The sequence below is a fragment of the Schistocerca piceifrons genome, chromosome 3 (genome assembly GCF_021461385.2).
Source record: "Schistocerca piceifrons isolate TAMUIC-IGC-003096 chromosome 3, iqSchPice1.1, whole genome shotgun sequence".
Lineage (NCBI taxonomy): Eukaryota > Metazoa > Arthropoda > Insecta > Orthoptera > Acrididae > Schistocerca > Schistocerca piceifrons.
This window is the reverse complement of record NC_060140.1, coordinates 745895634-745918808: the sequence shown is the minus strand read 5'-3', so window position 1 is coordinate 745918808 and position 23175 is coordinate 745895634. Positions and strand designations below refer to the sequence as shown.

Sequence of the window (23175 nt, the reverse complement as noted above, 5' to 3'; positions counted from 1 at the left end):
TGTGTCTTTAGGAAAATTTAGGTTAAGTAGTGTGTAAGCTTAGGGACTGATGACCTTAGCAGTTAAGTCCCATCAGACTTCACACACGTTTGAACGTTTTGAAGACAGGTCTGTCGGTGTAAACGAAGGCCAGCCACGCACTTGCTTCATGTGCAACTAGGCTGAACTTGTCGATGTGCACAGGATGCGCAACGTATTCACCAGTCTGGATGTAGATAACAAGTATCGTGCTCTTGTCAGATGAACATCCGCCTGCGCTGGAGGGAATAGTAGCTTGCTATTCAGAAGTACAAAAGAAGGAAGATAGGTCCAATTTCAAAAACAAATGACAGTGAAAGTAACTCGAGTTTACTAATTTTTAATGTATGTGAGGTCGTAGATGCATTATGTTCTTACCCTCAGTAGGTGGGGTACGCCGACCAAGAACCACAAGACGACACACTCTCTCTCCATCTCTCCCCCTCCCTTCCTGCCTCCCTCCACCGTTAACAGCCACCGCCACCAAACAACCAAAGATGCTCTATGTCGTAAGTCATCGATAATGAATCTAAAGTACTATCGGACGAGCAAGTAGCATTAATTCTATCCCTCTGTTGTTTGTCCAGAGAGAGAGAGCAGGATATCAGGCACAATTTAAGCAACAAGCTCCCTCTCTGTTTGCAAGATAACTTGCTAATTTAATCTCAACTAATTCATTGATAACACTGTCCCAATACTTGGAAGTGCACGCCAAAACCTTTGTTATATTCCATAGGATGACCGTTCCAAAGCAGTGTTCTGCAACAGCAGATTTGCTGTACTGTTGTAAGCGTGTGTGACGCTAATGGTCTACACACCGCTCCTCCACTTTATTTATTTACACGTCAAGTTCCGTAGGACCTAATTGAGGAGCGAATCTCCAAGGTCATGGAACGTGTCAATACATGAAATTACAACATAAAAGTAATAACAGATAAAAATAAAATGTTTATGAACCCGCAAAGTCAGGCCGTAAGTTTAAGTAAACACAGTCAACAGTTTAACATAAGAATCAGTTTTAAGTTTTCAAGGAACTTGTCAACTTTAGGAGGAGTGAACGATGAGGAAACTCTTCAGTTTCGGTTTTGAAAGCACGTGGGTTACTGCTAAGATTTTTGTATTGTTGTGTTACCGTAGCTTATTGACAATGGCTGCAGCAGTATACTCCCACACCTTTCTGCCCAGGAGTTAAGGAAGTCCGAATCCGATCCAAATGCAGGTTGCATTTCTGCTGAGTATTAACTGAGTGTTATTCTTGGGAATAAGCTATTGTTAACAAGGAACGACAGTATATATATAATTGCCCGAACCGCCCGTTTCTGAGCCAAAAATGTCCATTTAGAATGGGAAGAGTTACCCCAAAATATAATACTATACGACATAAGCAAATGAAAATAAGCAAAGTAGACTAACTTTCCTGTCGAACGTTCAGATACCGTTCGAATAGTAACAGTGGCAGCATTAAGTCTCTGAACAAGATCCTGAATGTGGGCTTTCCACGACAGTTTACGATCTATCTGAACACCTAGAAATTTGAAGTGATCAGTTTGACTAATCATATGCTCATTCTGTGAAATTAAAACGTCAGGTTTTGTTGAATTCTGTGTAAGAAGCTGTAAAAACTGAGCTTTACTGTGAGTTAGCATTAGTTTATTTTCTACAAGCCATGAACTTGCGTCATGTACTGCAATATTTGAAGCCGAGCCAGTGCTGCACACAACATCCTTTACCACCAAGCTAGTGTCGTCAGCAAACAAATATTTTAGATTTACCCGTCATACTAGAAGGCATTTCATTTATATAAACAAGGGGCAGTAGTGGCCCCAGTATTGATCCCTGCCCCCCCCCCCCCTCCCATTCCGCTTGACCGTACCATTCTCAACATTGTGGATAACATGGAGGTATACCTCTATGGTGGATAATGACATTTTGCTGTCTATTGTTAAAGTAAGAGTTGAACCAACTGTGAGCCACTCCCCATATTCCATAATGGTCCAATTTCTCGAGCAATATGTTGTGATCAACACAATCAAACGCCATAGTTAAATCAAAAAATATGCCTAGCGTTCGGAACCTTTTGTTTAACCCACCCAGGACCTCACAGAGAAAAGATAATATAGCATTTTCAGTTGTTACACGACTTCTAAAGCCGAACTGTACATTTCATAGCAAATCATGTGATATAAAATGATCAATTATCCTTACACAGTTTCCGTCATTCATCGTGCGAGCCGGTCGCAGGTTCGAATCCTGCCTCGGGCATGGATGTGTGTGATGTCCTTAGGTTAGTTAGGTTTAAGTAGTTCTAAGTTCTAGGGGACTGATGACCACAGATGTTAAGTCCCATAGTGCTCAGAGCCATTTCATCGTGCGAGCCAGTGTTAATACAAACTATGATTGGGTGACTACTACTGCCTTCCAACCAGGATCTGGGAATATAAGAATTGCTTACTGGGGTGTGCAGAGATTCCATGTCAGTAGGGGCAAAACATTTTCGCCACATACGTGAATTAGAAATTTTGAGAGATGCTCGTCATTTTCTGCTATTACTTTCTTTAGCGCATTTGTAATACCTGGTCAGTGTTAAAAACATCAACAAGCTAACAATATAATTACAGTAAAAGCTGTATTTACATTCACAAATGTTGTACATGATGAAAATAAATTTGTTTCAGCTGCTTATTGTCCTTGTCACATCACTTGGTGTTGTGAATTTTTACTATTACTGGTATTGAAACAAACAAAAATGAAAATTTGTATCGAATGTATTGTCCATTTGTGAAATATCGGTATTGTTGTGTCGGTTATTTAGATTCGCGTTTGAAGCTAAAGAAAAATATGGAAGTGCACGTTCCAGTAGTTTCAGCAAATGTTCAAAGATTTTGTAACTGAAAGCATATGTTGTGCAACCATGGAGGTAAGAATAAGTCTTACCTCCATGTGTGCAACAACAGCTGTTCGCCCACGACTTTCGTGAGTCTCTGCAGGCTGATTGTCATACATTGTAGTAGCTCAAGGATGTTATATAACAATTTTCGTACATCTTCGTAAATGAGATTTCTTAAAGAGAAATACAGCGATTTTAAATTAATTACCCTCTTTGTAACTGCAGACATATCAGACGCAAAGCGGGGGTTAAATAAACTTATGTTTCGAAAAAAATTAACGAGAATACCAGTCGTTATTTCTATATTAACTGTTGCCATAACAAATTTTAATGTTATTACATCTTCGTCTTGCAACGAAATTAATGGTAAAGATGAGTCTGATTTATCATCATCAGCTCTTCAAATCTCGACATCAGGTGGACCGATTCATGGCCCAAGCAACACAAGCGGTCGCTTGGGGCGTCAACATCTGATGGTTCGTTTCAAAACAGACAACCAGCGAATCACAAGCGAACACCAGGGGATGCGACCAACGTACGACAGAACACCACTCGCTATTCGCCCAACGTTTACTTGAGAGAGAATTCTTGTTCACTATTGTGCATTCGTTTTGGTGGGTAGGGGGATCGCTATGAAAGCTACAGCACTATGAAGCAAGGGAGAATGCCATGGTGGTATTCTTACCTCCATGGAGAATGCCCTCATTCTACTGCAGTCATATCTAAGCAATAGGAACCAGTGCATGGAGATAGCAAAAATCTGGCCCTTTACCTTACACATAAGGAGTGCCGCAGGGCCTTGTTCTTGTATCATTACTGTTAATTATATACGATCTATATTCGATATTTCCCCGTGAGACTCTACTGTACCGTTGCAGAGGTCACCACATTAACTGCTCAGAATAACAATCTGCATGAGTTGTAATGGAATGTAACAGTAGTAATCGATAGATGTACCCCCTGGGTTGAGGCTAATGCATTACTGGTACATACAAGAAAGTAAAACAGTCATCAATCTGAAGACTGTTTTGAACACGACAGTGCTTTACCAGCCATTGTCCTGTTGGAGCTGGTATGCCATTACCTACCTCTACTGTTTACTGTTTTTTGTTTTGTGATCTCTATCTATATCTAAAATGTATTTTTTTTGTAGTGGGACCTAAGTTACTGTTTACTGTTTTTGTTTTGTTTTATGTATTACCATAAATTCTGGCCAAAAGCTTGTAAAATTGACACGTTCCATATCCTGTGATACTGTCACAACATGGATCACTGGAACAAGAGATAAATAAATAAATAAAAAATAAATCACCTTTGAACCAATTTACCCATCCAGTTATAGGGGGACCAGCAAGCAGTTTAATGTGGATTCTGAACCACGCTGCAACTGTGCATTTTTCACGTTAACAAACGTTGCCTGCATAAATACTAGCAAAACAGAAAACATTGTATTCACTCTCCTACAATATGCATACTTGGCTGTCTTAAATTCCCATCTGACATATGTAATTTTGCTATAAGAAACTCATCTACATCTAATATTGTATTTAAATGGCAAAAAAGCCTGTAATGTATGTTGCAGGACTCACACTGTAAGACTCATTTAGACACTAATTCAAAGAATTGAATATTGTGACAGTCCCTATTTTATACACTCCAATTACAATTACTTTGTGTGGTTGACAAACTGCAATGGCGTGAGGGGGTGGAGGGCAGTGTATTGAGCGTGTAGCAAGCAATGCTTCACAAAGTGCTCCATGTACCTACAAAACAGGAAACACAGCATGCGTGTGGTGCTCGAGAAAGAACTAAGATTGCATGGCATCTGCCCCCTACCACTTGACCCACTGTAACATGTCACAAAGCATTTTTCATTGGAAGTGTAGTTACCTTGTGTACACAAAAAAACCTGAATAACTTTAACTTTAGAATATCAATACACCACCATAACACAAGAAATAAACATGCAATTGACAAGGCATATTCCAGGATAGCATAGGTCCATAACAGCTATAAATATCTTGGTCTCATATTTTAACATACTAGTTAAAAATGCGCATTCAGTGACCCTGAATTTATTTAAGTGTAGTGATAAAATGGCTAAAAGGTAAAACTTTTTATAGAGCAGAAATTTGAAGAATGTGAACCTGGAGTTCTAAAGTGGGTCTGTACAGAAGTATAAATTGTAATGTTTTATAAGTTACCAGTGTGACATGTTGATTCGTTATGGTGTAGTAGGCTATATGCGGATAGAGTTTAACTATTTGTGTAATCACAGTGAAAACCCACTTTTACGCTTTTCAAGGGACTTCAAATAAATGGTGTAAAATACAGGAAAATGTGAAATGTGGGAAATAATGTTTTAAACTGTAAAAGTTATGTATGTGACGCCCTCTTGCATTTTCGCACTTTATATATGTAGATAATAAGCATTAAAATACTTGTCTGGGACTTATTTATTGTCTAAGAAAAGCTGCTGGTGTAACAGGAATTGATAACTGTCTGCGAAGTAGATACGTTTGACTCAACTTCACACATCACAATCATTATTTCTGGAAAGCCTGCAACTGTCATTCATTATTTAAATAATGAAACACCGCACCAGTTAAGTATTTTTCCTTGCTTAGCGTAACACGTTCCGAGAATTTTTTCTCGTTGTCAATTGAAAATATGTGCATAAGTATTTTGAGTGGTGTTTGCATTTGCCTTGTTCTGCATCTCTTGCACTGCACTCATCTTCTTGAGATTACCAGGTACTATGCCTCCTCAGTTACGTACAAAACCACACACACGCAAACTGTCACTCATATTGTCTGTCTGTGTAACGTCACAAAAAAATACACATGTAAATACTACACTTGAAGCAAGAATAAATTCTCGAGACACTTTGTTACACATTAAAAAATACATACTTTACGCGAAAAACATTTGAGCAACGCTAAGTGAGTGAGTTGTGTCAACTAGCGCTACAAGTGGCCCAACGTCGAAACGTGCTAAATATATAGTTTGATAAAATTGTCACGACGAACACAAAAATCGCAAAACTGCATATGCGTAGTAGATACAGCGTGGAAATTGTTGTGATTAGTCATGATAGGTTCCTTTAAGCAGCTGCCAGACTGTTTGATGAACATGCGCACAGAGCTGTAATCACGTATACGAGGTGCCTCTTCGCACTTACGGTTACTTGGAGTGTGCCCGTTTGGTGTACGAGGATTGGAACTTAGTGGCAACACTGCTGTGGAGACACTGTACAATGGAATCTACTATTGTCGCTGATAGGACAAGCCTGTCCCACGTCACCGGCGGCACATAATCAAGGGAAACACAGTCACTGGTGAGCAAGTGGTCTAACGTAATGGTGTCACTATGTTTTCAAAACAGGAACAACAGGGTTGGATCAAGAATGAATGTGCCAGGGGTCATGCAGCACGACAGTGTCATCAAGGTCTTACAGAGGTGTGCAGGGAATCGGCATTGCAAATACAGAACAGTGGCATGTTGGGTAAAAGCCTTCAACGAAGATCAGAAAACTGTGGCTGTCATGTGTCGGGTAGGTTAGCATCTCTGAAGTAGTAGTGCATGCTGTTGCCTTGTTAGTGGACTGTGATCGTGCCATACGATTCGTGAGCTCACCCATGAAACTGGATTAGCGCATGCGAACTGCTTCATATCCTGAAGAAACGCCTGCGCATGCGAAAAATTGCATCATGGTGGGTTCTGCATGACTCGACGGAAATGCAGTAATGGATGCTTTATGATGCTGCTCAGACGCACTATGAGTGCAAAGCAGAGGCTTTCTTATGCCACATCGTAACACTGGATGAGACATGGGCCACATCGTACGAGCCAAAACTGAAACGCCAAGCCAATGAATGGCATCATTATGGGTCGCCGTGAAAGTCGAAAGTGACTACACACACACACACACACACACACACACACACACACTCACACTCACACTCTGGTGATATCTGGGCCATTTTCTGTACTAATTTTAATAATCAACAGCCTCAGTTTCACCATTTACCTAGGTTTCAGTCGGGATAACCCAACCTTATTCAGAATAACAGTAACTACCGTTTGTCCATAGTGGACATCGTCAAGCTAAAACTACAAATCCATAAATTATCGTCAGACTATAAAACTTATCTAGAATTGCCTCGGCCACACTTAGCGACCGCTATGTGACAGCCATGAGTTCAAGTACAGCACTTATGGCTGCCACATTGCAGTCGCGAAGTGGGGCTGAGCCAGTTCCAGATAAGTTTTATAGTCTGACGATTTATGGATTTGTAGTTTTAGCTTGATGGTGTCCACTATGGACAAACGGTGGATACTGTTATTCTGAATAAGGTTGGGTTATCCCGACTGAAACCTAGGTAAATTCTAGGTAAACGGTGCAACTGAGGCCATTGATTATTAAAATTAAAATTATTAATAATATTTATATAGTTGCTGACAGGGCCGCAAAATGTTAGTCATTTTCTGTATGACAACTTCCAATTAGCTATCCTGAAAAACTGAGTCAGCATCCCTCTATAATAAGTGAGACATTGAGCTCAGAAAGAGGAAGGGGTGTTAGTATTGTGCTATGCATAGTTTGGGAGTAAGTTTTTCTATAAAAGAAAAAAAGAAGGGAAAAAGAACATGTTGTGAAGGTGTTACATGGAATGAACCCCTACTCTGTTTCAACTAAGTAATCCTTCAGTATGTAAAATGTATTGCCTAACAGGTACTTTTTAGCTGCCATTTTAAATAAGTGTATTTTTGCAATTTTTTTATGTCTGTTTCGGTAATTTATTGCCAAGGTTTATTCCTTGGTAGAAAATGTTGTTTTGAGTTTTATGTTTATTTTTTCTTGGTAAATGTAAGTTGAGTCTAGCTCTTGTTCCATGGTCATGGACAGAGCTGTTTGTGCAATAATTACCAATGTTATTTTTGGTGTGTACAACTGTCTGGTATATTTATTCACATGGAGCAGTTAAAATCCTAGCCATCTGGAGTTAGTGGGGGTACACTTCACGTGACGTGTATTTTGTTTGTGGCGTGTTTTTCAGTCATGTTGGAGCTATTGCATGTTGCACATTCGGCTATTTCAAGTTTACACTTCATTGTTAGTTGCTCTGCCTATCCACCACTATGCGCAGGAATCTAACCAGAAAGGGGGGCTAGAAGTGTTTAGGCAGTGGAAAGACCAGACACAGATTTCTACATCATCGTAGCTGTGCATGCGCACTATAGCGTGTTCTTAGCACTTGAAAGTAGCAGTCTACCAGCTGCTTAAACGAACCTGATGTCTTTATTTGAACGAACATACATACTCCCTTCAGTGAAGCCGAGTAGAGCTTCGCAGCGGAGGGAGATACGGTACCAAATGTTCCAACTTTTACCAGTTCAAATCCTGTGTGCCGTGGTGTCAAGAAACTTAACCACATAATGTTTGTGAGCACTACTTGATGGCCAGTATCATGCCAGCATCATTTTCTGTAATTTTTACTCCATGAACATTGTTTCGTAATGCAGAAATCACGAGAAAGTTATCAATGTGGCGACACAAAATCAGGTGCAAATTAACATTATAGACAAAGAAAATTTGACAGTAGAGGTAAAAAATGTTGTAAACATTGGGAAAACGTTAATTTCGGGAACATAAAACGGGGTTATACTGTACATGCTTCCCTACAGTGGAAACTCACATAAAACCTTCTTGTAACATACTCAATAGAGGATCCGTGTAAGAATACCTTAAGGCAGTAAATTCATATATACACTCCTGGAAATTGAAATAAGAACACCGTGAATTCACTGTCCCAGGAAGGGGAAACTTTATTGACACATTCCTGGGGTCAGATACATCACATGATCACACTGACAGAACCACAGGCACATAGACACAGGCAACAGAGCATGCACAATGTCGGCACTAGCACAGTGTATATCCACCTTTCGCAGCAATGCAGGCTGCTATTCTCCCATGGAGACGATCGTAGAGATGCTGGATGTAGTCCTGTGGAACGGCTTGCCATGCCATTTCCACCTGGCGCCTCAGTTGGACCAGCGTTCGTGCTGGACGTGCAGACCGCGTGAGACGACGCTTCATCCAGTCCCAAACATGCTCAATGGGGGACAGATCCGGAGATCTTGCTGGCCAGGGTAGTTGACTTACACCTTCTAGAGCACGTTGGGTGGCACGGGATACATGCGGACGTGCATTGTCCTGTTGGAACACCAAGTTCCCTTGCCGGTCTAGGAATGGTAGAACAATGGGTTCGATGACGGTTTGGATGTACCGTGCACTATTCAGTGTCCCCTCGACGATCACCAGTGGTGTACGGCCAGTGTAGGAGATCGCTCCCCACACCATGATGCCGGGTATTGGCCCTGTGTGCCTCGGTCGTATGCAGTCCTGATTGTGGTGATGAAGAAAATGGGACCATAATAACACTGGACGATCTCAGGAAAGAAATGATAAACTGTGAAGAAGAAAAGGAGGCAAACTTTTTTTAAGCCAAAGATAAAATTACAGTTGGAAACTATGTTCTGGTAGCTTTTGCAACAAAATGTAAGAAGGTTCATTTTATTGGCCATGTTACCAAAATCAGTGATTTAGGAGATCCAGAAGTGATTTTCCTCAGATGTAAAAATAAGACAAAGCATGGCACCACATTCTACTGGCCTGATAGAAGAGATGAGACGGAAGTTCCATCCTCTGACGTCATTCCAGTGCTGCCTGAGCCTACTTTGAGTCGCAGGGGAGACCTGACATTTAGTGTTACATTTTATTCATACAAGATTCAGTGACTAAATAACAGTTAGGGCCTAAGTGTTAATATAATAAGTTGAATTAGGGCACTTTAGTGTTAAACACAAATTGCCAACAACTTGAGTTCAATTACCATGAAAAATAATAGAAAGTGAACTTATAAAGTGAATTTTTCTTTTCTCTTGATACTAGATATTTTATTATTTTTGTTAAATTGCCTACTAAAGAAAAAATATTACTTTTGTAGAATTTAAACTAATAAATTACTGGCCTAAAACAAAAATAAATCATCTATGAAGCATTCTGTTTCAGTGTTTTATGGTTTAAGCTAACACTTATTTTTTAGTTTAGCCAACATTTTCTGTGTATTTCATAATATACAAAGAGGCGTGTGCAAAAAAGTTCATATCCTGAGTAAAAGTTAAGATATTTTAATAATTTAAAAATCCTCAAGTTCAGTAAAAATTGGGTAATCAGGTCACTTACCCCAAGTCTCTTTTACAATGCTCTGTATGGGTACAACAATGCGGGGTTACACTTGCCCCGAACCATGGGGCAAGTGTAACCTCACAACACAAAATTTTGAAAACAATTAATTGACCATATAATTTCTTTTTTCAAAAACAAAATGTAGATTGTTTAAAAGTCAATAAGTTAAACTTTAAGCATGAAAAATTTCAAAATCATATCTTCAATAACAAGTTGGCAATTTGGTGTCAAAGTTGAACTATGCCAAAATGTGGTTACACTTACCCCACTTCACCCTGTTAGGAACTATTTAACAGTGTAATGTTGCTTTTGTACTGCAAAGTCATTGAACTTCTTTGAGAAATTGACACGAACATCAATCTGGAGGTTTTTGATCTAACTTAGACTGGACCAGTATGGGAAGGACAATTGGCTGTCATCTTCTCCTCACATTCCTGGTGTTGATGGAAAGATAAAATCTGTTTCCTTCTTCGTGAACAAAATATAAGTGATGACTGTTAATTCTTGTGTATAATAAACACAAATTCAACATGATGTCAACTGCAGTTTCTATGTGATACCCTGATAGTTAGCAATGCACTTTGGTCATATTCTGAATTGTTGGTGTCACAGAACAGCTGCATTTGCAAATAAGTTACTGTTACTACCAGTGGAATAACTGAGATAGCATATGGCATATTATATTTTTGCTAGTAATCTTGGACAAAGTAACTACCTGTACAGCTCATTACTGAGCTGTCATTCACTATCTTTTCCTTCCTGCCAAATGAAGTTGCCAGCTGCCTTTGGCCTTACTGATAAACATTGTACAGATGCCTAATGACTTGACAAGCAAATGTATACATGAGATACTTTAAATACATTAACATTTGTGAAAATTGCAACATACAGAGAGATTGGCTTGAGAAACCTCAATTTGTAAAACAGTGTACTGTTAAGAAGTGTTTGAAATTGCAGAGGTGGCGTGTCCACTCCATCCTTAGCTCAGTGTTGTCAGTGTTATCTAAGCTAACTTTGTGAGGAGCTGTCCATCTGCCCTACTTCCAGTATTTTCATTGTTGTCAGAGTGAATGGCTTCAACATGGGCATGAGTTCAAATGGAGTGGGCTGACGTTCAGTGGCAAGTGAGCCTGTCATATTGTGACACTACATCATACAATTCACTGTATTGATGCATGTGTGTTACTAGCATATTCAGTTAAGAGTGTGTACTTACCCACACATTGCAACCACAGCATGGGATTACTGCCATGTCAGCTGCACATTTGTAACAGAACATGCAGCTTTATCCACAGCATTAGCCCAATTCTCCAGGAATATGTTAACACCTTGCTGACATACTGAGTGACACAGTGGGTTGTTTTCATATGATATGTGTTTCAATTGTCTTGTTGTGATTGCAGAATATGAAATGAGCAGTATAAAAGTGGCCCCAATCTGGTAGCCTGTAATGTTGAGCAGCCCAGTAGACAAGCACAAGATGTGGCTATTTTCTTGTCCTGCACATTGGCCTGACATGTTGCCCAGAGCACACGTCTGGGATATAGGCATTTGGAAACTGTTGATAGATGGTTGTGTCATGTAAAAACCTTGTGGAAGGAGATTCCTGAGAATCATAAAGTGTCCCCCTTCAGTTCCATGCCACAGGGCCTTTAGAGGTTCTAATTCCAGGGCACAAGAACTTCACACAATAGTGAATTCTCAGTAACAGATCATTTCCGGTTTTGTAAATCTATTGGTTAGTGTACTGTCATGTAACTAATATATGCTCTGAAGTTCAGTACAGTTATTTGTGGTGTTCTTGGCATTGCAGTTTTAATCAACATTGTATTTTCCATGTATGAGTATAGTTTACACATAGTCAATGCTGTTGTTTATTGTTCTATCTAGCATAGCACAGCTGAGTGAGGAGTACTTCACGGACGACGCAAGTGACTACGGGGCTTCACCGATGCCAAAAATTCCAAATGGTAAGACAACAAAATTTTAGGGTGTATGCCTTTTTCTCTAATGTAATATTGGGATAAATATTAATTTGCAAAAACAAATGCACATTTATACAAACTATTGAGAGACTCGTTTATATTGGGTTGTCCCCTGTTATCAAGGCATGTTACACATTAACTGGCATCTCTGTTCAGGTACACTACATGAACATAATGATATTTTTATGTTGCCTTCACTATATCTCCTCTCAAAGCTACCCATTCCACTTCTATTGATCACCCTCCTCCCCACACTTGTTAGTTGTTGCTTAATGCCACCTTTGAAACTCTCATCAACCACACCTTGCTAATTCACAAACTAGGTAAGTATGAGACAGAGGGCAGTGTGCTACAGCGGTTTACATCATACCTATGTAACAGAATGCAAAGAGGAATGGCATCCTCGAATGCAACAAATTATCATTCAGAACTCAGATCAGTGACAGAAGGTGTTTCTCAAAGCTCTGTTCTCAGTCCAGTTCCTTTCCTGTTCTTGTTAATGATTTGCCCATCAGTGTCAATACCCCATCAGTTTTGTTAGCAGATGATGTGTCTGTACTAATTGAAAATCGAGAGTCGGGGAAAAAAATCAATGACTGCAACATTAATACACTTGCTAGGTTAGAAACAAGGTTGCATCTAAACACTTTAACTCTGTAAAAACACACACAGTACAATTCAGAACCCAACATTCAGAATTTCAGGAAAAGTAAATTGTAAAAAGGACATAGGAGAGGAAATGTTCGGATTTCTGTGACTAAATATAGACATGAATCGGGTAAATTATGCGGCTTTGCATTTGCAGTGCAAGTATTATCCAGTGCCTCTGATGTGGACACACAGAAAATTGCATACCACAGTTATTTTAAATCCATAATCAGATATGGCATTGTTTCCTGGAGAAGTACTAGAAACATATCATGAATACTGAAACTCCAGAAACACATAATAGAAAAGTGTGCTTCACATCAGAATTTTTGAAGTATCAGTCTCCAAGCGAGATTTGAACATCTCTGATCAGCACAGAGTGGACAATCTTCTGACAGAGTGAAAGGAAAGACAGCATGTTCTTATACTAATTTTTGTGCTGACAGATGTATAGTTGCACTCTCTTGAATGAAGTTACACTACATTTATCACACTGTGTGTGACTAGCAGTAGTTCCTACTGTACCGTGGACAATACTTCCTTTAGTGGTGATGCTGTGTCTGTCATGAAACATGCAATAAATTTGCTACTTTGTGTACTCTGGTCCAGTGCATTACGTCATGAAAATGTGGCCATTACTCAATGCGCTGCCCATCATGTTGTACCTGGATTGCAGTACCAAAATGATTACAGTGCAGGATGTGCAGTGTCATTACTGTGCAATTCCAACAGTGAAAACCAAGTGCACTGACAATTCACACCTTTTACCTACAGATAGAACCAGCCTAACTATGCCCTACAGTGGAAGCCAACAATGAATCTACTCTTGGTCTTTGAGGGCAATGCTACCGCAGATGGTTCTTTTAACCAACAACATTTGCAACATAATTGTAATGCTACTTCCACAGCTCATACACCACATAGGGCATACAAGCACCTGCTTACTGCGGTGTCACAACCTGTTGTGTATCATGAATAATTGGTAGCAATATTGCCTCCTCTATTGTGCAATGCTGCAATTACCTGTCATCACCACCTCTGAGGTTCACCCTGCACCTCGAGCTAAGACAATTTGATCCCAATCACTTGTCTTTGTGGTTTGTGACAGTGAACAGCATTTTTGAAGCAAAGGGAATTTTAGTTGATGATTCTAAATACACTAACCTATGCTGCCATCTGCTGGGACAGGCAGAACTAATCAGTGAGTTTATCCTGTTGCTGCCACCTACAAACAAGTGCAGCATAGCGAAGACAGTTCTCCTGTGGAGACTTTCTCGAACCCTGAAATAACCGCTACAGGAGATTGTCTATCAACAGTATCTCCATGACAACGTGCCTTCACAACTTTGGCATCACCTCCGCACAACTGTTGATCATACTCTCATGCCAGATATGATCTTATGGCTGCTGTAGATCTTCAAGTTACCAACAGTGTTGCACAGGGTGATGATTGCATATGAATCTGAACGTCTAGGAAAAGACTCGTGTTGGCAGATCAAGTGCCCTCAGTGATAGGCCACTAACATCTATTAGACAGACAGATGGATGCCACCCTGCATATTATGCGCCAAGGACATCTCGCATGCCACCCATTCCCAGGTGAACCAGCTTGATGTAACACAACGGTGATGTCCCTTTGTCTCAGCAGCTGACTGTGTGCCATCACATGCCACCTAACCTGCACTACTAACCAATAAAACAGGTACTGTTACAGCCAGACCACAGCAGTTGATATGCTGGTTCCACAGTAAATTTCGATACGATTCTAGCAGATGTCTTGCTCCTTGCAAGTTCCCAAACATCAATGGACAGAAAAAGGTGCTTCATCATGCTCCAGTGAGCAAAGTTGCTTACCTCATTTGCACATAGTGCGAACTCCACGTCACCTCCATGATGGGCACACAAGGAAGCCTCTTTATTCCCCACCTCATTACACAACAGTATGGGTTCTGACATCACCTCATTCCCAAATGGGGAGCATTGGAAACTTCAAATTGACATCATCACTCTTGCTTCACTGAGTGAACAACATGCAGTTACCAGTCTACGGAACTACTACATGCACTGTTCATGTGTTGATGAACATACCTTGACTTTCTACATAACTGGTGTCTGTAAACCAATCATTGGCATGGACTTTATAGAGTTTTCCAGTGCTCACCTGACATCGTACAAATGCCATTGATGCTTTATGCTGCTGCGAATCACATAAAGGGACTTTCCACTCTGACCATGCTACTGGGACGGCTTCACCTGAACACCTCACCACTAACGACTCCTCTTCTGATGCACTCAGCAAGTGTGCCCAGTTGTTAGATGACATTCTCACTGCCCATCAGTGCACCACCTCCAACCACGACTCCTACACTCAGCCACATTCCACACACAGCAGTCACCTCACCACAGTGCATGCCAATAGTGGCCATCAACAATCACAAAGTTCGTACAGCACACTGTGCAATGTTCGTAAACAGTGAAACAGACCCGCCCAATTCCTGAACTCGGGCTCATATGCATGCAGCGTGAGAAGGAACTATGCAGTGAATTGTGTCCATTGATGGTCTTCCTGTTCACCACAAATCTTGACATTTGAGATCTGAAAACCTGCAGACTACTAAGAACACAGTATAGGATCTTCAGGAAGTGGGCATCGTCCGACCATATGTCAGCCTGTGAGCTTCCCACATTTAGCTCATATCTAAGAAACAGGATTCCTTCAGACTTTATGGGGACTATAGAGTGCTCAGCTCTAGAACAGTTCATGATAGTTTCCCTATTCCTAACATCCAGAACTTTATGCACATTGTTGCTGCCACAATGGTATTCAGTGTTATCGAGTGTAAGCAGGCATATTTACAAATACCAATGCGCCCAGGTGACATCCTGAAAACAGTCATCTTCAGTCCATTTGAACTGTAAGAATATCTCTTCATGCTGTACGGACTAAAGGATGCCACACAAATGTGACAATGTTTTGTTCACAGACTACACCAGCAATTTTCATATTACTACACATATTTCAATGATAAACTCATATCCTCCAGCATCCATGATGAGGATTCACATCATCTACAAGAAGTTCTAGCTGCACTACAATAAGACTGTGTTGTAATTAATGAAACAGTCTGAACCTCAGCAGCTGGAGATGATGATTTGAGGCCATACACTCAACACTTGGATGTGGTGAAAAACTTCCACTTCCAAAAACTTTCAATGACCTGTGTTGATTCCTTTGAATCCTTAACTACCAATGGTGACATCTTTTCCATGCAACAACATTGCATTCTTCTCTCATGAATTCTTTGGCTGACAAAGATAAGCACAGGGAAAAAGGAAGTCAAGTGGACTGCGAAATTGACAGAAGCTTTCAATTGGGTGAAGAACTGTTTAGTATGAGCTCTTATTTTGAAATACGCTCATCCTGGTGCACAACTCTCACTCATGACTGACAGAAGTGGGCAGTGCTTCAGAAGGTGGTAGGTGGAGTGCCCCAAACACTTTGGTTCTTTGCAAAGAAACTATTTTCCTCACAGTCTAAGTGGTCAGCTTTTGTTAGAGAACTCCTTGCTGTATACGTGTCAGTCAGATGCTTTGAAGAGGTCTGCCAAGTGACCATGTACACAGATCACAAACTGCTGGTGGATGCCATCAAGAAACCATCTCAGGACACCGGCCTATGCTGACAACAGACATCTAGACCTTATTGCACAGCACTTCATAGACATGCACCACATCCATGTTGGGTCTTCATATGGGCCAGTATCAAATAAGACTGTCATCACTGGGCACAAAGCCGGCTTGCATGCCAATGTAGTAAGAGAGGCTGACAAGCATAGCCTCACCTTGGATGCTTCCCCATGCCTAAGACTCCGTTTCAGAATGTCCACATCAACATCGTCAGACCCCTGACAGTCACAAGGATTTTATTGCCACCTATCAGTGCCTGACAGGATGTCATGATGGGTAGAAGCTGTAATCATCTGTGACATCACAGCTGATCATGCACTCGTTGTGGTTTGAATTGCGTCCTTTGCCATACCCAAACTAGTACCTACTGCTCAGGGCTGTCAACTAGAATTGTACCTCTTCAACACCCTGTGTTGCCTCTGTGGGGGTCACTCACATGTGTACTATCACATATAATCCACAAAGTAATGGCCTTGTTGGGAGGTGGCACAGGACCATGTAAGTGGTCCTGATATGTCGCAGCAGTTCCTGGGCCAAGGCACTCCTGTGGGCCCTGCTCGGCATTCAGTCAGTTTACAAGAATGACCTACAAGCATTGCAGGCAGAGTTGTTCAACAGAGAGCTACTGGTCTTGTGTGCACACTTCACACAGCCTGTGGACATGACAAGTCAGATGTACTTACCTATGCTAGCGCATCATTTTCAGCAGCATGTCTGGGACTTTGACATTCTGCCTCCCTCATCTCATTCAATCCAAAAGTGTTTATATGCAAGAATCTTGTCTCCTGCAACTTTGTAATGACGTGAGATGATTTTGTACAAGCAGTTCAGCAGCCTCTTATTCAGGCCCAAACAGGGTGCTTAAATGTGGTTCAAAGAAATTTAACACCCTAGTGCATGGCAAACCTACGACCGTCTCACTCACCCAACTTAAACCCACTTGGGTACTCCAGGATAAATCCGCCTCCACTCAACCAGCTGTCAACACACTGATTAATGAGAATGATGACCAACACTCATCACTCACATCTACCCCACCCTTGGATACACCCAGAGATATCCAGGACTTCGATGAGCTTCCACCATGACTGCCTCCTTCCATTGCACCATCTGAGTTGCAATACAGCCATGTCAGATACACCCCACACTTTGTACAACATCACAAAGCCATACAGAACCATGAGAAATGGCTCATTTGTGCTTCAGACGCTTGCCTGCCCCAGCACTCTGTCACGCACATCTGCGCATCACTTCTCTGAGAAACAGTCCAGTCATGCCTCACTCAGTGCCCACCACAATACAGATGATAAAGTGCATCTGTGTATGCCGACACACACTTGCCACAGTGCTCTGTACTCCTAGCAGAAAGCTCTGTGGGGATATTGACCTCTACATGAGAGTTGAACGTCTCTGCCCAGCACGGAGTGGACAAACTTTGGACCCGGTGAAAGACAGTACGTTCTAGAACAGGGCTTCACAACATACGTGCTCGCGGAGCAAGTTGTGAGCAGCAAGGCACGAGCACGGAGCAGCGCGAGCATGCTACCCCCACTACCGGACCAGAGCAGAGAGTGGGGAGAGTCACGTGGGGCACACAACAGCTGCCGCCAGTCAATGTAAATCCACTGCCACCTGCAGGGATATCACTCACGAATTATTACTGCGACAAATGAAACAAATGAAGGATAATGTACACGTGCCACATAATTTTATTAGCTTAGTGTATGCTTCTACATTCGTATTAATTTGTGAACTGTTACACAATAAAAGGTGTCACTGAAGTGTGGGGTTCTCGGTTATCTTGTACTTTTTGCCCTTTACAATTGCGTCTATGTTCGGAGTAATTATGCTTGTGCATTGTAAGCGCAGCGTGCAGTATAAATTTCGATCAGACAATGCGTTTCTCAGGCGCGTCTTGTTACATTTCATTGCAGAGAACAGTTGTTCACAAACATACGTGGAACCGATCATTGATATTATTGTAGCCGCCAGTTTGTGCAAACGAGGAAATCTATCCTGAGGAAAGCCTCTGTAGAATTCCAAAATGTTTTTCTTGTTCTGAAATTTGTCTCTGTATTCTCTGTCACACTGCAGGTCAATAATTTCTAGTTGCAGCTCAGGACAAATCTCTTCAATATTCGCTGAATATGGAGAGGAGAACAGATCAAAATCACTGTCTAATGCTGTCAGATCTTGAAAGTGTTGATCAAATTCTTCCTTAAGGGCATGTGAATAACGTTCAGTGTTTGTGAACATCTTGCATGGATGATAATGTAGGAAAATGAGCTAGATTTCCTGTTTCCAGCTGACTCACCCAAAGTGTCAATTTCATTTTAAAAGCTCGTATTCGATCTATGAAATGAGTAATTAGCAGATCTTTACCTTGTAGTGAAATGTTCAAAAGATTCAGATGGCTAATTAAATCTGCTAAGAACGCGAGATCACATTTCCATGAAGGCTCTTTCAATTCAGGAACACGCATATTATTTATTTCCATGAACATATTTATCTCGTCTAATAGGCAAAAAAATCGATTTAATAATTCGCCACGACTAAGCCAGCGGACGGACCTCGCTGTAATAAGGCAGGCTACCATACTGGCTTTCTACATACTCAAGAAAGCTTTTAAATTGCCTGTGTTGTAGCCCATGCTTCCTTATATAATTGGTTGTACGAAAAACATCACTCATCACATTTTTTAGAGTGATACTCTTTGCACATAAGTTTTCCTGGTGGATCAGCCAGTGAACGCCACATGTTTCATTCGGCACGGTCAGTTTTTGCATTTTCTCCTTCAACAGCGCGACGAAACCTGATTTTTTTTTTTTTTTTTTTTTTTTTTTTTTTTTTTTTTTTTTTTTTTTTTTTCCCTGTCATCGCTGGTGCACCGTCTGTAGACACTGAAACTAAAGAATTCCATGACAATCCTATATTTTCAACACTTTCTTCAACACTACTTAAAATATCACCTCCGGTTGTAGTGTTCTTCATGGCTACTACATCGAGGAGCTCCTCCCTCACCTGAAGATCTCTATTAACACCTCTAATAAATATGGTAAGCTGCGCTGTTCCTGTGATATCAACACTTTCATCCAGAGATAGAGAATACGCCATAAAATCTTTAAGGATATTTGCAAGCTGGCTCTGGATGTCGTCTGCCATGTCCTGTATGCGACGCATAATGGTCATGTTAGATAATGGCACAATCCGAAACAGTTCAACTTGAGATGGACACAAATGTTCCACGGCAACTACCAAACATTCTTTTATTAAATCGCCATCAGTGATGGGGAGCAGGGATTTTGCTAAAAGCAAAGCAATTTTGTAACTCACTCTGAGAGCTGCCTCAGTTGATTTTTCTTCGTCATCCAGATCTTCTTCGGATAGCTTCCTTTTAAGTTTAATAACTTCCTGTGCACGATCTGGTCCATCACATTTTCCACTTCCGTAGTCTTTCGCGTGCTACGACATATAATGTCACTGCAAATTAAATTTCCTAAAAGAATTCAGCGTTTTGTGACATACTAAACATATTGCAACATCATCTTTTTCTGTAAACAGATACAGTTCCTCCCAATGGGGGATGAACTGTGAAAGCATGGTTGGGGTTACACAACGGCGACTTGACATGATTCTCAACCAGCGAAGTGACTGTTAGAGCTGATTGTAGTGCTTTAAATGTTACACAGTCAGCACAAATTCAATAGGCACGCTGCGGCCCTATCCAAACGTGCGCGCGCGTTTCCCCTCCCTCCCTACTCCGCGACCTTGCACCTACTCGCGAGCACGTGCCTGAGCAGACGCGAGTACTCGCACTCAAAACCGGCCAGTTGATAAGCCATGTTCTAGAATAATGTTAAAGATGTATGTATGTATGTATGTATGTATGTGTAGTTGCTCTCATAAATGAAGCGTATGATTGGAAATAGTTCCTACCACACTCTGGACAACTATTCCTACAAAGTGATTCATATCAGCTTTTATTTAAAATACTATTTAATAGTACTCTCCCTCTACATGTATGAAATGATGTTAGTATATAGCAATCCAGAATTATTCACAGAAAATGATTGTTATCATTTGCATGACATGGGGAATAAAGATAATTTTAAGCTTAATGTCCATCATTTAAAATTACATCCTCAGAATCCCCAATATATGGGAATGAAAATCTTAAACGGGCCGAAAGATACAAACATTATGGGCATTAGCTAGGTCTACTGAAAAAGAATCAACTCACAATACTGTACAGGTTTTCCGTTAAAACCAACTGCAAGAAAGAAAATGTTGCACTGTGTGATGCAAATGTGTGTTTAGTTTTGTTTGTCACAGTTAATTTTACTGAGATGGCAGGGCATTAAAAATATTAGACAAATTGCTTTTTCATGTCTGTGCTTTCTCCTTACACCAAAGAATGGAAAATAACAATATTATGAGGAGGACAGTTGCTGCTCACCACGTAACAGAGATGCTGAGTCGCAGGTAGGCACAATAAAAAGCCTCTCACAATTAAAGCTTTTGGCCATTGGCCTTTGTCAACAATACACACACATACACACACTCGGGCAAACACAACTCACACAGGACTGCAGTCTGACAGCTGGAACTGGTTTCAGTTGCCTGAGACTGCAGTGGTGCAGGTGCGTGAGTGTGCGCTCTCGGATGTGTGTTTATTGTTGACGAAGGCCAATGGCCAAAAGCTTTAACTGTGAGAGCCTTGTTGTTGTGCCTATATGTGACACAGCATCTCCACTATATGGTGAGTAGCAACTTTCTCCATACATATAATTAAAAAAAGATATTAACTTAAGAGTTCTGTGCCATCTTAGTAGCTTCAGTTGTATGTAAGTGAAATGTATTATAAGTTTTTGACATGTCTCTTGTACTGTAATCTGATGATTTATAAGTGTATATTATGATATGATTAATCATTATTCCCTTTCTGGTTGTTTCAGCAGGAAGTGTGTTGAATAATAATAATAAATTTGTTGAACAGTTAAAAATTCTGTATAGATTTATTCATGCTTAAGTGAAATATGCTTGGGACTGTTATCGTGGTGGTAAGTGAAGATTATTATATTGTGAAAACAAAATAACAGCTGTTGTGGATATATAGTTGATTTCACTATAGTTACTTTTTGAAAATTTGTGCTGGTGTAAGTGAGGATTATTATGCTCTTAAACAGTGAAAGTCAAGCAGGGTTTCAGAATGGTGACTTGCAGGTTGTCATTGATGCTCCACTATTGTGATGTTCTCCACTGAAATATTAAACAAAAATTCAGGACCCTTTTTGTCGCTTTCTCTGTGATCTAGCATTTAGAGAGCACTTCCCAGAAAGCAGTAACTTTCAGTAATGATTTTTCTTGAAGCAATGCTGGAGAGTGTGTACAAATCTTCACTTCTTTGATAGAAATTTTGAGACTGTATCTTCGCCTCTGCTTTTGATGAAGAACACAGGGATTTTTTTCCAGTGGAGACGATGGCTTGCAAAACAACTGTTAGTCAATTGCACATCAGGCATCCATCAGAAATTTCTGGAGACACTGCTCAGGACCATGTGAAATGGTGGAAAGGACTTGACTGAGTCACCAAATACAGTAAGTGGGATGAAACAATGTTTGGCAAATGTGTACTTTTACTCGCACAGCACAGCCCAGCAGTGTTTTGAGAACAATGCAGAGAAGCTCAGTAGCAGGGCAAATTCTAGGCTGAACTGAAGGAAATGTTTGGTGACAATCAGCAGCAAGTCTGCTTATTGGAAAAACAATTGAATAACAGAGCCCATTGTCATGGGAAAGCAATGTAGATATACATGCAGAATGTTTTTGGCCCTGTATCACACCATGCATATGAATGTCAGAAGCTAACAAAATCTCACACTTGATGCAAGCAGTCGTAGAATAGATGTACGACAGAGGAATTCACCAAGTGGTGCCAGCAAATCATGGAAATGCAACAGAAAAATATCAAATGAAAGAGTATGACTGACTGCCAAATGTATAGCAGCTGTGGGAGACCACCATGAGCTCATCTCTCTCTCACGCCAGGCAGTAGGGGAAGAGAAAGCAGTGTACAGCAGCCAGAAATGTCAGCTCGATACATCAGGAGGTAATAAATAATGTCTAAGAAGAGGTTTATTGATCTTCAACACCAGTATCTACCATTAGTCAAATGCACCATGAAGTACACACTTGGCCTACTCAAACTTAGGCCACAATGGTCAAATGATAACCCAGCATCTGACTGACTCCTCCACCAGGTACAACGCCCCCCAGAAAATATAGTGAACATGGAGAACAACATTCCAAAACATTTTCCCCGTGAGCACCCTGGACAGGTTGTACCCTACTGCAGAGAGAGAGAATGAGTGTTGACAAATATTATGCCACAAAATGTCATCTAATGCAACAGTCGTAATTACGTTAGTCAACTGCAGGCAATTGTAGTCAACCTGTGGGATGAAGCCAATTACCATATCCTGGACAGGGTCACTCCCAAAGATGCTGTGGCTGTTACCCGTCACTGTACAAATGTACCAGCTGTTTATTCAGGAAAACTGAAAAAGGTGAAGCCAGCACTAATGAAAATACCCCATGGATTACAGTCACCATTAGGAAATCTCATTGACAGCCAATCAGTCTGGGGGCTAGTCAATTCAGGGGCGTCATTTTCCATTATGCCAGATACTTATAAT

The 23175-nt window shown here is 40.8% G+C and overlaps 1 protein-coding gene across 1 annotated transcript in view; it reads left to right on the top strand.

Annotated features, from left to right (window-relative positions):
* The window catches only part of LOC124789366, a 385815-nt gene that overhangs the window by 238792 nt on the left and 123848 nt on the right, over positions 1 to 23175 (top strand). The window contains exon 4 of the mRNA XM_047256693.1: positions 12051 to 12130. Coding sequence (XP_047112649.1) covers positions 12051 to 12130 — 80 coding nt within the window. The remainder of the gene's footprint in view (positions 1 to 12050; positions 12131 to 23175) is intronic.